At 49.5% G+C, this 14,561-nt stretch overlaps 1 protein-coding gene and 1 pseudogene across 1 annotated transcript in view; one reads left to right on the forward strand and one right to left on the reverse strand.

Moving 5' to 3' along the window:
• The window catches only part of LOC140193615 (capping protein, Arp2/3 and myosin-I linker protein 3-like), a 59,585-nt gene that overhangs the window by 18,791 nt on the left and 26,233 nt on the right, over nt 1–14,561 (forward strand). Inside the window, exons 7-12 of the mRNA XM_072250773.1 lie at nt 2,396–2,481; nt 3,983–4,053; nt 4,706–4,779; nt 12,456–12,531; nt 13,127–13,215; nt 14,387–14,481. Coding sequence (XP_072106874.1) covers nt 2,396–2,481; nt 3,983–4,053; nt 4,706–4,779; nt 12,456–12,531; nt 13,127–13,215; nt 14,387–14,481 — 491 coding nt within the window. The remainder of the gene's footprint in view (nt 1–2,395; nt 2,482–3,982; nt 4,054–4,705; nt 4,780–12,455; nt 12,532–13,126; nt 13,216–14,386; nt 14,482–14,561) is intronic.
• LOC140193614 (large ribosomal subunit protein eL36-like) lies at nt 10,082–10,446 on the reverse strand (annotated as a pseudogene).

Here is a 14,561-nt window from a genome sequence, read left to right on the forward strand (position 1 = left end):
GGAAGAAATGTGACCTTCACCCTGGAATGATTGTTGGTGCTGGAAGGGGTCGTTTGAGATGGGCTGATCTCCTGGGATTTTCACGCACAACAGTCTCTAGAGTTTACAGACAATGGCGCGATAAACAAGAAAAAACCTCCAGTGAGCGTCAGTTCTGTGTGTGAAAACGCCTTGTGAGCGAGGTCAGGGGAGAATGGTCAGGCTGGTTCAAGCTGGCAGGAAGGTGACAATAACTCAGATAACCACATGTCACGACAGTGGTGAGCATGACACCATCTCTGAATGCACAACACATCCAGCCTCGAAGTGGATGGGTGCAGCAGCAGAAGACCACGGATGCTCACTGAGGGGCCACTGTGTGAGGTTCAGGAGGGAGCTCCTGGAGTTACCACTGTGAACATTCACATGAATTAGGGATTTGCTGTGAGGTGTTGGCGAGACACGCAACAATAAACAGCATTCAATGATTATGAGAACAAAGAATTATATAAAGTTGGAGCTTAAATTGCGGATTTGGAGTAAATACGAGAATGTATTGACAATGCGACCAGCATTTTAAAATGCGGTTTAAAGTGTTTCCAGTGCAGTGACTGAGGGAGTAGATGATCAGGCTGAGTTGTTCTCCGACCTTGGCAATTTACTTGCAAGTGTTTCGTTACCATACGGAAGGACATCGTCAGTGCGCCATTAATTGTGATGTATCCTCTGAATGCTTGGTCTTTGTATACTCACCAGTCAGCTGATTGGTCGTCATCACGGAAACTCGGTTGTGATGCGGGTGGAATTGGCTTCGTGCGCTGCAGTTAGGAATTTCGCCTGCATTGGCCAATACATTGAGGTTTGAGGTCTGCGTGTTTGTTTGCAGAAAGCCGCGCTTGCGTACCACGGTGTCTGCTTGCGCCGTGACTTCTGCTCGCGCCCAGAGGAAGTTGTGCCCCTCCCGATCTTCATGGGTGGAGGTGAGGGAGAATTGGTCGCGTCACTTTACAGCCAGCTGATGTCCATGGATCCTTGTGGGTAGATTTCTCCCAGTTTGGCCAACGTAATATTTGCCGCTGTCCGGGCATCGGATGTAATAGAGGGGGGTGCGGGGGGTTGGGGTGCTGACTATAATGGTTGATCAGATTGACTTCCTGGGGGAAGTAACTTTTAAAATGGCACAAAGTTTTTGTTTTAATAGCCCTATCGCTCTTTCCAGAAGGGAGCTTTCGGAAAGGGCAGTTTGCAGGGTGGGTCGTGTCCACAATGGTTTTTTCCTGCCCGTTTCTTTGTCCTGGACACATACGGGTCCGGCAGAGATGGTATTCTGCAGCCAACGACCTGACAGTTCACTGTAGTTTTTGTGTATTGTGAAAGGGTGCAGCACCAAACCAGGCAGTGATGGGCTGATGTGAGGAAGCTCTCTGTGATGGCAGTGTAGAATTGCACAGTATATTCTATGGAAGATGAATTTTTCCAAATGCACCAAATAGTATGCCCTGTGCCCAGCCTTTTTGTCAATAAGTAAGTTACTGCTCTCCCAAGAGTGGCTGGGTGGAGATATGTCTCCACCAAAGGAGGTATCAGGCGCTTCTTCCCCCCGTTAGCCTGCAGGTCACCCTCGGGCAAGGTGTGGCACCAGTTTAGCCCCCCGGATCAGGGTCATGTGAAGCCATGGGATCAGGTGGTAGATGGTCGTACGAGCAGCCGGTGCAGATCACAAGACCTGATTACGCGACCACTGACACCAGGCAGACAATCTCTGAAGAGAGGTTCAAGAACAATTACTACCCCTCAACCATTGGGCCCTTGAACAGAAGAGGCTAACTACATATCTATTGAGGTGTTCCCACAACCAATGACCTCAGTTTAAGGACTCTTTATTTTGGTATTTCATGCTCTTGTTATTTATTTATATTTGAATTTGCACTGTTTGTTGTCTTCTGCACTCTGGTTGATCTTTCACTGACCCTGTTTACAGTTACTGTTCTATACATTTGCTAAGTATGCCCACGGGAAAAGGAACCCCAGGTTGTATGTGGTGACATGTATGTATACTGATAATAAATTTTACTTTGACTTTGATAATGGCTGGGGTCACCCATCTTGTAAAGACACTGCCCAGAAGAAGGCAATGGGAAGCCACTTCTGTGGAAAAATTTTCCAACAATAACATGGATAGACCATGATCACCCATGTCATACGACATGGCACATAATGATGATGTCATATGACATGGTGCATAATGATGGCGCTGATGGTTCTCTCGTGTGAGGTCCTGACCAGGAAGCTGAATGTTGAAATGTCGCTAGCTACAGCCTTCTTGATGGGAGGAGCGGAGATCCCGTCTCCTGAAGATCTGAGTCCACTACCCTCGGGAGCTTCTCACATTCCTGCCTCCCCTGCTCCTTCACAGGCTCCTAGGCCGGGACATCTCCCCGGACTCCCCCTGCCAGGCCGGGACTTCTGAAACCTTCGCCTCCCAGACACCAGGATGTTGTGGTGAGGAGAGGGAGTGATGGGGGAAAGAGTGGAGGGAGGGTAAGACAGGGGGAGAGAGAGGTTGGAAGGGGTTCCAGACATAGGAGAAAGGGGGGTAGCTACATTTTAGGACATTGATTTTTGGGATAGAGTGGGGGGGGGGAAGATGTTGCAGCAGGGGTGGCGAACCCTGGGCACGTGCGCCCAACATGGTGCCCACAAAAATCCATTGGCACACGGCATGCGGAGCTGCCCCCTCGATTCTTTAAGCCCCACCCTTAATAAAAAAAAGAAACAGGACGATTATTTGTACTGCCAAATGAAGCAGTGAATGATTTTTCTACAACCCGAGAGCGGTGAGAGGTTTTCACAGGAAACGTCTCACACTGACTTGGCACCAGCTAGTCAGAGGTGAGAACCTGTTCAGCTTGCAACCCTCGCAGACCTCAGTATTTGTGTAGTGAATGGTTATGACAGAATACTATTTAGAAATTATGTTATTTTTCAATTATCTGAGGTCGATATTAATAATTTTTGAATGTATTCTAAAATGCTTCATTTATTCCAACCTGTCACTGTTGTACTTTTATTAACTGTAAAACAATTAATACATATAAATAAGCAACAGAACTCATAATTTCTTTCCCTAATAAAGTCCATAATTATTGTTTAATTACTGCCTGTTACGCCGCTGGCGTTTTGGTCAGCAATGAAGATCCTCCATCTCTGGCAGTGTTCAGGGATTTCTTCATCGTGTCAGAAGCTTCCTCTCGGTTTTCACTGTCAGTCATGCAAGTCCCAGGTGGAGACTCAGGAATACCGTCACACTCAGATGTAGAAGGATTCTTCATTGCTGTTTCCGTAACAATTTTGTTTGACCGGTCAGAGTTGTTAGCCCTGAGCTGAACCCCCGAACCTGGAGGACTGGTGGACCACTCTTAGTCTGACCTCTACCCTTTGACCTGCTTGGCATGGGTGACCCTCCCAAGAGCCAAAGCGTGAAGTCCTGATTCCGGCCGACATAGCTCTCCGGGTCAATGAGGCATACAAGCCTCCAGACCCTACAACAGGGTTGTGGACCCCCTGGAGGATAATTACCGTTCTAATTCATTAATTAATGATAATCTCTGCTCAATATTTCTATGGCATGCAAAAAAAGTTTCAGAAGATTATTGCCAATTTGTGTACGTGCTCTCAAGAAGGTTCACCACCCCTGTATATTTGAGGTTATCTTTCGGAGGTGAGTTTCGGGAATATCTCTCAGAGGTATATTTAAAGATTTATTTGGGAAGGTATAATGGGAGTTTGTGTCAGGGACGGTATTTCTGCAGCTAGCACAGTGGGGGTACGTTGTTTCAGTGGTAGTAATCTTGGGAAGTACAATTCAGGGGGTATATTTGATGTGGTATATTACAGGGATATATTTTAGGGGCCATGTTATCGGGTATGTTTGATGGGATATATTACAGGAGTATAATTCGGGGGGATATCAGGCCGTGTCTCTACCTGACTCTCTCCTCAGGAGGATTCTCGGAAACATACGCAGCCCTCTGTGATTACAACGGCGTTCCATGTCGTGAAGAGGTGCAATGGGTATGAACAACCCTCCTCTCAGAACCCTCTCTCACCTCTCTCCCCACCTCTCCTCATCTCTCTCCCCCTCTCTCCTCATCTCTCTCCTCTGCCCCCTCTCTCCTCGTCTCTCTCCCCCTCTCCTCATCTCTCTCCCCCTCTCTCCTCGTCTCTCTCCTCTGCCCCCTCTCTCCTCGCCTCTCTCCTCTGCCTCCTCTCCTCGTCTCTCTCCTCTGCCCCCTCTCTCCTCGTCTCTCTCCTCTGCCCCCTCTCTCCTTGTCTCTCTCCTCGTCTCTCTCCTCTGCCCCCACTCTCCTCGTCTCTCACCTCTGCCCCCTCTCTCTCTGCCCCCTCGTCTCTCTCCTCTGCCCCCTCTCTTCTTGTCTTTCTCCTCTGCCCCCTCTCTCCTCATCTCTCTGCTCTGCCCCCTCTCTCACCTCCGACCCCTTCTCTCCACCCTCTCCTCAACAACCCTCTCATTCACCTCTGCCCCCTTGCTCCTGTTCTTTCCCCTCTCCCACCTCTCCCCTCTGCCCCTTCCTCCTCATCTCTCCCGTTTCCCCCTCTCTCCCCTCCGCCCTCACATCTCTCTTCCCCTCTGTCCCCGTCCCTCCCCTTCTCTCTCCCCCCCCTCTCTCCCCCAATCTCTCTAATCCACTTTTCTCTCCCCCAGGACGTCGACACCATTTATCACTCCCAAGACAGTCGACAATTTAACATCCTGGACTTCAGCCACTTACCGTCTCGGTGAGTTCAGGGGTCAGATGGTAGGAAATGGGAGAGATGGTCAGTTATTTCCCAATGAGAAATCAGGAAGGTTTCCCTTGGGCTATAGGTACAGGACTGTGCAAAATTCTTCGGCACATATATACAGAATTTTGCACAGTGCCGTAGTAATTTAATGTATCGCACTGTACTGCTGCCACCAAAACAAATCAAAATTCATGACCAATGTGAGTGATGATAAACCTGATTCTGATCTGGGTCTCGATTGTGGACTGAGAGTGGGAAGGGGGCAGGGAGAGGGGAATCCTGGTTGGGGAAAGGGGAAGGGAGAGGAGAGGGAGCAGGAAGCACCAGAGAGACATTCTGTAATGATCAATAAACCAACTGTTTGGAATCAAATGACCTTGCCTGGTGTCTCAGGGCTGGGCATGTCTGTACTCACACCCTCCCCCCCCCCCGATACTCCTTCTCTGCCCCCTGTCCCACACCCCTCCCGCGGCGCTCCACCCTCGCCATTCCCAACATTCTTTGCTCCCGCCAGATTTACAGACTCGCCCTCCACTCCACGTTGACAAATACAGTTCTGTGCTAAAGTCTTGAGCACCCCAGCTGTATGCGTATATGTGCCTAAGACTTTTGCTCAATACTGTACGTGTTCCCCTGAAAGTGCCATCACAGGTAGACATGACGGTGAAGAAGGTGTTTGACACGCTGGCCTTGGGAGAGTACGTTGCAGGTGTACAAGATTGTATGTGTTATTATTGCGTCCAGCTTTTGGCAAGCTGCTGTGGTTAACATGCTATTAAGTTGCAGGGAGCCCAGGGGGAGATTTACAAGGATGTTGTCGGAACTCAAGGGCAGAGTTATGGAGAAAGATTGGGCAGGTTGGGACTTTGTGGGAGTCTGCGGGGTGACTTTACGGAGGTGTATAAAATCATGAGGGTGAATGCTCACAAACTTTTTCCCCAGGGTTGAGGAATCAAGAACTAGGGGGCACAGGTTTTACAGTGAGAGGGGAGAGACTTAATAGGAATCTGAGGGACAATGTTTTCACCCAGAGGGTGGTCCATATATGGTACGAGCTGCCAGAGAAGGTGGTGGAGTCAGGTACATTAACAACATTTAAAAGGTACTTGGACAGGGTCACGGATAGGAAGGTTCAGAGGGATCTGGGTCAAATGTGAACAGAAAAGACTGGTTTAGATGAGAATCTGGGCCAGGAGGTAGCAGCTGGGCTGAAGGGCCTGTTTCTATGCGGTGTGACTCTGTGACTCGGTGATCTGCCTCCTCTCCTCCACCCACCACCTCCCTTCACCCCATTCCCTGTTCTGAGCCCATTCCTTCCAACCGACCCCCCCGTCCCTACCCCCCTCCCCCATTCCTCCCCCTTCCCTCCCCCCGTTCTGTCTGCGGGGGTCACACAGGTCAGAGGTCACGGAGACAGGCCCTTCGTCCCAACTCACCCATGCTAGCCAAGATTCCAGTCTAGGCTTTATCAAATTCTGGTTGGGCTGCTTCTGGAGTACTGCATTCAGTTCTGGTTGCCCCATGACAGGAAGGGTGTGGATGCTCACCAGATGCTATTGGATTAGAGGGCAGAAGCTACAAGGAGAGGATGGACAAACTTGGGTTGTTTTCTCTGGAACAGCAGAGGCTGAGGGGAGATCTGATACAGGTTTATCCGTGAAACCCCCAGTTTCCTTGGCTGCGTAAGTCTCGGGAAAACACCCTCCAGTCCCACCAAACTCCTGAGATTGAGATGGCTTGAGATTGTGGGTGCTGTGTCATTTGCTACCCTGTTACAACTCAGTGCCAAGAAATAACAGACAGCACACTGCATACGATTAAAGGAATTATATTTATGAATCTTAACTAAAGGGTTAGTAAAGAATAACGAAAAGAAAAGGGCCCATTCTAATTAAACAGTCAAATGTGCACAAGTTGGATCTCATCTCGAACTTCTCTGTCACTCACGCGCTGGGCCCTTGGTCCATGTGAAAGCATACACCACCTTACGAACGTCACTCACAATCCATCTCAAATAAACGGGTCTCCCACCAGATCATAATCTACAACCGGTTCTCCCCAGCGTCTCCTCTCTTCATCTCCTCTCAAACAAAAGCCCCAAGCCTCTAGTGTCCCTCGCCGAAAAAAAACCTCCCCCTAGTTCCACCATCTTGATTGGATGACACACATTCCTCATCATCCCTAATCTTCAGCAATAAGCCAAACAGACTGCTCTTACTGTCTGTCTAGGTCCCATATCCGATGCGGACTTTGGTGACCATGGTTTTCCATATAGATCTATCCCTTGTTCTTTGGATGACTTCCATTTCCTCGATGTGTAGCCACCCGGCTATGCTTCTGTGTACATAAGCCGAGATCTTCCTCCGGGTTTACTCCCCTCAATCTTTCCAGAGAGTATGAGTTTTTCTAGTTCATCTTTCCGCATGATGTGTCCTAGGAATCTGAGTTGTCTTTATCTTATTGTTGGTTTGAGTGATCGAACTGCTTGGGCTCTTCTGAGAACAACTTCATTTGATGTGTGTGTGGTCCATAATATCTTTAACACTCTCCTGTAGAACCATAATTCAGCTGCTTCTAGTCTCTTTCCCATTGCTGGGGAAATGGTCCAGCATTCACTTCCATAAGTCAGGATAGAACAAATGTAGCACTGCAGTATTCTGTTTTTAGTGTACGTGCTCATCTTTCTGTCTGTTAATATGGTCTTTATTTTTTGGAAAGCTTCTTTCACCATTGCTATTCTGTATTTGATATCTGTGTCGCACCTGCCATCACTTGTTATTGGGCTGCCAAGAAATTTGAACTTGTTGACTTGTTTGATGTTTGTATTTCCGATCTTGATCACACATTGTGGGATGTTTGTCTTTCTGGAGATGACCATGCTCTCTGTCTGCTTGGTGTTGATTGAGAGGCCTCTGCGATTACTTTCTGCTGCCACTGTAGTGAGTAGTTCTTGAAGTTTTGTTTCTGGGTCAGAACTGCTCTTACAGATCTGCTAAATGAAATACCTACAGCATAACAGTAAAGATGTGAACTAGGGCATTACATGAGTTTATGAGAGGCACAGACAGAGCAGACGGTCGATATCTTTCTCCCAAGGGTGGAAATGTCTAATACCAGTGAAGGTGAGAGGGGAAAAGTTCCAAGGAGATGTGCGGGGTAGGTTTTTTTTCCACACAGAGAGCAGTGGATGCCTGCAACGTACTGCCAGGGATGGTGATGGTGGCAGATACAACAGAGGTGATTCAGAAGGTATTAGGTACGTGGCTGTCCAGGGAATGGAGGGAGATGGACATTGTGCAGGCAGAAGGGATTAGTTTAGTTAGTCCAGCACAACATTGTGGGCCGAAGGGCCTGTTCCTATGAATATAAGAACGTAAGAAATAGGAGCAGGAGTCGGCCATCTGGCCCATTGAGCCTGACCCGCCATTCAATAAGATTATGGCTGATTTGGCCATGGACTCATCTCCACCTACCTGCCTTTTCCCCATAACCCTTAATTCCCCTACTATGAAAAATCTATCCAACCTTAAATATGTTAACTAAGGTAGCCTTCACTGTATTGGGCAGAGAATTCCACAGATTCACAACTCTGGGAAAAGCAGCTCCTCCTCATCTCTGTCCTAAATCTACTCCCCCGAATCTTGAGGCTATGTCACCTAGTTCCAGTCTCACCTACCAGTGGAAACAACTTTCCTGTCTCTATCTTATCTATCCCTTTCATAATTTTGTGTGTTTCTAAGAGATCTTGTCTCATTCCTCTGAAATCCAGCGAGTACAGTCCAGTATGCAGCACTGGTCTGTGCTCTAATGCGTATTAGAGATGATGCACTATCAATTACTCCTAAAGACTGGAAGTAGAGTAAATACTGAAAGGCTTTTACTAACAGTAAATGGACACATGTCCATGCTGAGTATCTGTCCTGGACTGAGGGAGGAGCAGTGACACAATCGCCTTTATTCAGGGGTCTGTGGGAGGAGCCACAGGAGTGGTCAGCAGAGGGGCGTGTCCAGACAGGTAACCCAGTTACAACCTGTATACATGGTTTACCACGAGAGACGAGTCCACCGTAGTGTGGGGTGGTCTCAGTGTGCTGGCTGGCTGAAGAACTGAATGGTCGAAGGGAAGTGGCTGTTCATGAACTTGGTGGTGTAGGAATTCAGGCTGGGGTATCTCCAGCCCAATAAAAGCTGCGAGGAGGTGGGGATCCTTGATGAGGAAACCTGCCTCCTTGAGCCAGCAGCCCACGTAGGAACATGCCGGAGACGGTGGTGGAGGCCGATACGATAGGGTCTTTTAAGAGACCCCTGGATAGGGATATGGAGCTTAGAAACATACAGGGCTATGGGTAATTTGTAAGGTAAGGACATGTTCTTTCAATGACCAGTCATTGAAAGTGGGCATGCAGGTACAGCAGGCGGTGAAAAAGGCGAATGGTATGCTGGCATTTATAGCGAGAGGATTCGAGTACAGGAGCAGGGAGGTACTACTGCAGTTGTACAAGGCCTTGGTGAGACCACACCTGGAGTATTGTGTGCAGTTTTGGTCCCCTAATCTGAGGAAAGGTATTCTTGACATAGAAGGAGTACAAAGAAGGTTCACCAGATTGATTCCTGGGATGGCAGGACTTTCATATGATGAAAGACTGGATCGACTAGGCTTATACTCGTTGGAATTTAGAAGATTGAGGGGGGATCTTATTGAAACGTATAAAATCCTAAAGGGATTGGACAGGCTAGATCCAGGAAGATTGTTCCCGATGTCGGGGAAGTCCAGAATGAGGGGTCACAGTTTGAGGATAAAGGGGAAGCCTTTTAGGACCGAGATTAGGAAAAACTTCTTCACACAGAGAGTGGTGAATCTGTGGAATTCTCTGCCACAGGAAACAGTTGAGGCCAGTTCATTGGCTATATTTAAGAGGGAGTTAGATATGGCCCTTGTGGCTACGGGAATCAGGGGGTATGGAGGGAAGGCTGGTACAGGGTTCTGAGTTGGATGATCAGCCATGATCATAATAAATGGCGGTGCAGGCTCGAAGGGCCGAATGGCCTACTCCTGCACCTATTTTCTATGTTTCTATGTTTCAGTACAGCATTGTGGGCTGAAGGGTCTGTATTGTGCTGCAGGTTTTCTATGAAACCAGCAATGGTGGGAAGGATTGACTGGAATGAAGCTGACTGAATCACAGCCCTCTGCAGCCCCTTGTCATCCTGTGCATCGGACACTCCAGACCAGGGGCGGCGGGGGAGATGCATCCAGTCGGAACGATCTCCAACGTACGTCTATAGAATCTTTTTTTTCCAACATTAAAAATGAATTTTATTGGTAACAACTTAGTACAGATCAATCTTTCTTTGCTGCTGCTTTTCTCATCGCTGCCAATACATTGCTGAGTTCTTCTCTCTTTCTCTTGGCCCGAATATGGGCTCCAACCCTCTTTTTAATGAATTTGAGTGCGCACTTGTCTTTGGATGCCTTCAGCAATCCCATTGCACGTTTCTCGTAAGGGGCACAGCCGCAGAGCGCACTGATTAGATCTCTGACAAACTTGGTCAGGCTCCCCGTCTGCGACTTTGCCTTGGGCCGGTCTTGTTCTTGACGACAGGGTGGCCTTTGTGCAGGCCAAACTGCCATAGGATACCTGGTCGCCATTTTTGACGATTAAGGCAGCCAGGCCGGAAGCATCTGCAGAATCTTTCAAGAATCTTCGGTCTCATACGAGATCTCCTCAAACTCCTACTGAATGTGGTGGAGAGTGAGTGCACGGCTTTGATCGTGTGATTACGAGGGAAGCATGGCAGTGCCTCTGCTGCCTTAAGGAGTTTGCAGAGATTTGGCGTGACAGCTAGAACTTTGACAAACTGCTATAGAAGTGTGATGGAGAGTTTATCGACTGTTTGCATCACAGCCTGGTGTGGAAACATCAATGCCCTTGTACAGAAAATTCTACAGTCCGTCTTGGGTAAAGCCCTCCACACCATTGAGCACATCTACATGAAACTCTGTCACAGGAAAGCAGCATCCATCATCAGGGACCTCCACCACCCAGGTCATGCTCTCTTCTCACTGCTGCCATCAGGAAGAAGATCTGGGAGCCTAAGGACCTTCACCAGCAGGTTCAGGAGTAGTGTCACCCCTCAGCCAACAGGCTCTTGAGTCAACTTCACTCGCCCCATCGTTGAAAAGTTCCCACAACCTACAGACTCACTTTGAAGGACTCTTCATCTCACATATTTTTATTGCTTATGTTGCTGCGTGAATGAAATCGCCGGAGAGAGTTGCTGGTAGACACAAAGCAGCTTCCTTGTTCAACAAAACGGTACAGCAGGCATCATACAGAGACACTTTCAATGGAAAGGTCTGTTGGCTCAACGTGGGGCTCGACATTTATGTGCTAAACACAAAAGGACAATCCATATTTACAAAGCATAGATAATGCTTTCTTTGAAACTACATGCAAACTTCACACCTTCCAGTTCACATCCATCCCACGGACGCCAGCATCGTCTCTGGACTGGGATCCACAACTTCTAGGAAATACATTGTCCCAAACTGTCCACAATTCATTAACAAGGGACAGAAGACTGGCAGCCAAAGCCATTTCCTAAATGTAAATGACCTAAACCCAAAAATCACTCTAACAGTTTATTTATTTATTATTATTATTTCTTTCTTTTTGTGTTTGCACAGTTTGTTATCTTCTGCACTCTTGCTGAATGCCCTTGCTGGGTGCGGTCTTGCATCGATTCTGTTACGGTTAATGGATTTATTGAGTATGTCCGCGGGAAAATGAATCTCAGAGCTGTATACGGTGACATAAATGCACTTTGATAATAACATTAACTTTGAACTTTGACTGGTACTCACGTCTCATTCTCCCTCTCTCCGTTATGGAACGGAGGGACCGAGGTGCTCAAATGCATTTTGTCGAAAGTGGAGTCACAGGTAGACGGGGAGGTGAAGAAGGTGTTTGGCACGCGGGCCTTCGTCAGTCAGGGCACTGAGTGCAGGAGTTGGGACGTTACATTGCCGTTGTACAAGACGTTGGTGAGGCTACACTCAGAGTATTGTGCTCAGTGGTGGCCGCCCCTGCTAAAGGAACAATGTCGTTAAGCTGGAAAGAGTGCAGAGGGAGATTTACCCCGATGTCGTCTGGATTTGGGGGGCCTGAGTTACAAGGAGAGGCTAGGCAGACCTGGACTTTATTCCTGGAACGTAGGAGGTCGAGGGGTGACCCTGATAGGGTCTACAAGGTCACGAAGGACGCAGACGAGGTCAGAAGTGAGGGATCGAAAAGGGACATCAGGGGCAGCTTTTTCACACAGAGGGTGGTGCACAATTGAACCGGGCTGCCAGAAATATTGGTTGAGTCGGACACACTGGTAACATTTGTAAACCATCCAGATAGGTCTGTGGATTGGAGAGGTTTAGAGGGTCAGGGGCCAAACATGGCCAGGTGAGAGTAGCTCGCTGTGCAGCATAGTCAGACAAGGACTGGCTGGGTCGAATGGCCTGTTTGTGTTCTGTGTGACTCTGTGACGATCTCTCTCTCTCTCTCCTTCTCCCCCCCCCATCTCTCTCTCTGTCTCCCCCTCCCTCCGTTTCCCCTCTCTCCCTCCCTGTCCTCCCCATTTCTCCCTCCGACCTCCCTCCCCCCTGCACTCCCTCGCAGGGACCTGGCGCTGATCGTGGCTGCCCTCGCTTACAACCAGTGGTTCAACAAACTCCACTCTCGCGACTTCAAGCTGGTGAGTGAGGGAGAGGGTGAGGGCCAACAGTGAGGGGAGGGAGGGAGGGAGGCAAAGGGGAAAAGAGGGAGAGGGAAGGGAGGGTCATCAATGAGGAGGAATGAAGGGAAGGGGAAGAATGGGGAGGGAAGGAGGAATGGAGGGTCAACGGTGAGGGAGGGAGGGAGGGAGGGGGAAGTGGAGATGAGAGAGGGAAGAGTCAGCAAAGAGGAGGGAAGGAGGGGAAGAATGGGGAGGAGGGAGAGAGAGTGAGAAGGAGGGAAGATGGTGAGGGAGGGAATGAGGAGGAGAACAGGGAAGGGGAGGGGAAGGAGAGGGAGGGGATGAGGGGGAGGAGAGAATGGGGAGTATAGGGAGGGGAAGAGTGGAGGAGAGAAGACGATGGTGAGGGAGGGAATGAGGGGGAGAATAGGGAAAGGAGGAGTGAGGGAGAGGCAGGATGAATCAGCAGTGAGAGGAGGAGAGAGGGAAGGAGAGAATGGGGGAGAGGAAGAGTAGGTGGGAGGGAGAGTCAATGTGGAGGGAGGAAGGAGGGACCAGACTCCTGCTCCCACTAACCCAACACCCTCTGGTTATCCCCCCACCCCCATGGCAGGGCGCGGAGGTGATAGACCAGGTGATCCACACGATGAGCCGCTCCCTTTCCATCGAGGAGCTGGACATGGAGAACACAGGATTGAGAGGGTGAGGAGCAGATAGTCCGGGAAAGCTGACAGAGTCTCCGCGGGATGTGGGAACGGACGGACCTCTCTGTGCCCGTCTCCCCGTTGCTTCCAGCATCCGCACTTCTGCCCACCCAGATGCATGGATCTGGGAGCAGAATGAGGCCATTCAGCCCATCGAGTCTGTCCTACCATCCAATCATGGCTGATTTATTATCCTTCTCAACCCCATTCTCCTCGTAATTTGACATCTTTACTATGAACCGGTGCTTTAAAATACCCAATGACTTGGCCTGAACAGCTCTTCAAATTCCACAGACTCACCACTCTCTGGCTAAAGAAATTCCTCCTCATCTCTGGTCTAAATGGACGTCCCTCAATTCTGAGGCTGTGCCCTCTGGTCTTAGACTCCGCCACCACAGGAAACGTCCTCTCCACGTCCACTCTGTCTCATTTGTTTGTAATGTGATGTGTTATGTGACGTCAGCGATAGTGGTCTCACGACCATGATTGTTCTTGGCAAATTTTTCTGCAGAATTGGTTTGCCATTGCCTTCTTCTGGGCAGTGTCTTCACAAGACGGGTGACCCCAACCATTATCAATACTCTTCAGAGATTGTCTGCCTGGTGTCAGTGGTCACGTAACCAGGACTTGTGATCTGCCCTGGTTGCTCGTACGACCGTGCACCACCCACTCCCATGGCTTCACATGACCCTGATCAGTGGGGGGGGGGGCTAAACGGGTGCTACACCTTGCCCGAGGGTGACCTGCAGGCCAGCGGAGGGAAGGAGAACCTTACACCTCCTTTGGTAGAGACGTATCTCCACCCTGACACTCTATCTAGACCCTTCACCATTTGGTAGGTTTCAATGAGATCCGTCACTCTTTTAAACTCTGGTGAGGCATCAAACGCTCCCCATACATTAACCCTCTGAGTCCTGGAGGGAGGTGATATGGGGAGGAGGGGATGGGGGGACAGGGGAGAGGATAGTAGGGGAGGAGTAGGAAGGGACAGAGGGTTGGAGGACCCCCTCCCCTTCACGTTCCCTCCCAACAGAACTGCATTCCTGCTTCCCCTTCACTCTCGCCGTCCATGAACCCACCTTCTCCCAGACTTTCCCACTGCCTACTGGCCGGTGCCGAGGCCACTCTGCTCACAGTCATGGTGCTATCCCTCTCTCGCTCTCTGGCAGGGACTTCGCCCAGCGCCTGGCGTGCGCTCTCATGGACAACCCGTCCTCCGTGCTGACTGCGATCAACCTAGCCTGCAATCCGTTGGAAGACAAAGGTAGGTGGACCCAGGGGTATATCCAACACCCTCCCATTCTCCCTGCCCCCTCTCCTTCCCTCACCCCTTTACTTCTACCC

The sequence above is a fragment of the Mobula birostris genome, unplaced genomic scaffold, assembly GCF_030028105.1.
Source record: "Mobula birostris isolate sMobBir1 unplaced genomic scaffold, sMobBir1.hap1 scaffold_619, whole genome shotgun sequence".
NCBI lineage: Eukaryota > Metazoa > Chordata > Chondrichthyes > Myliobatiformes > Myliobatidae > Mobula > Mobula birostris.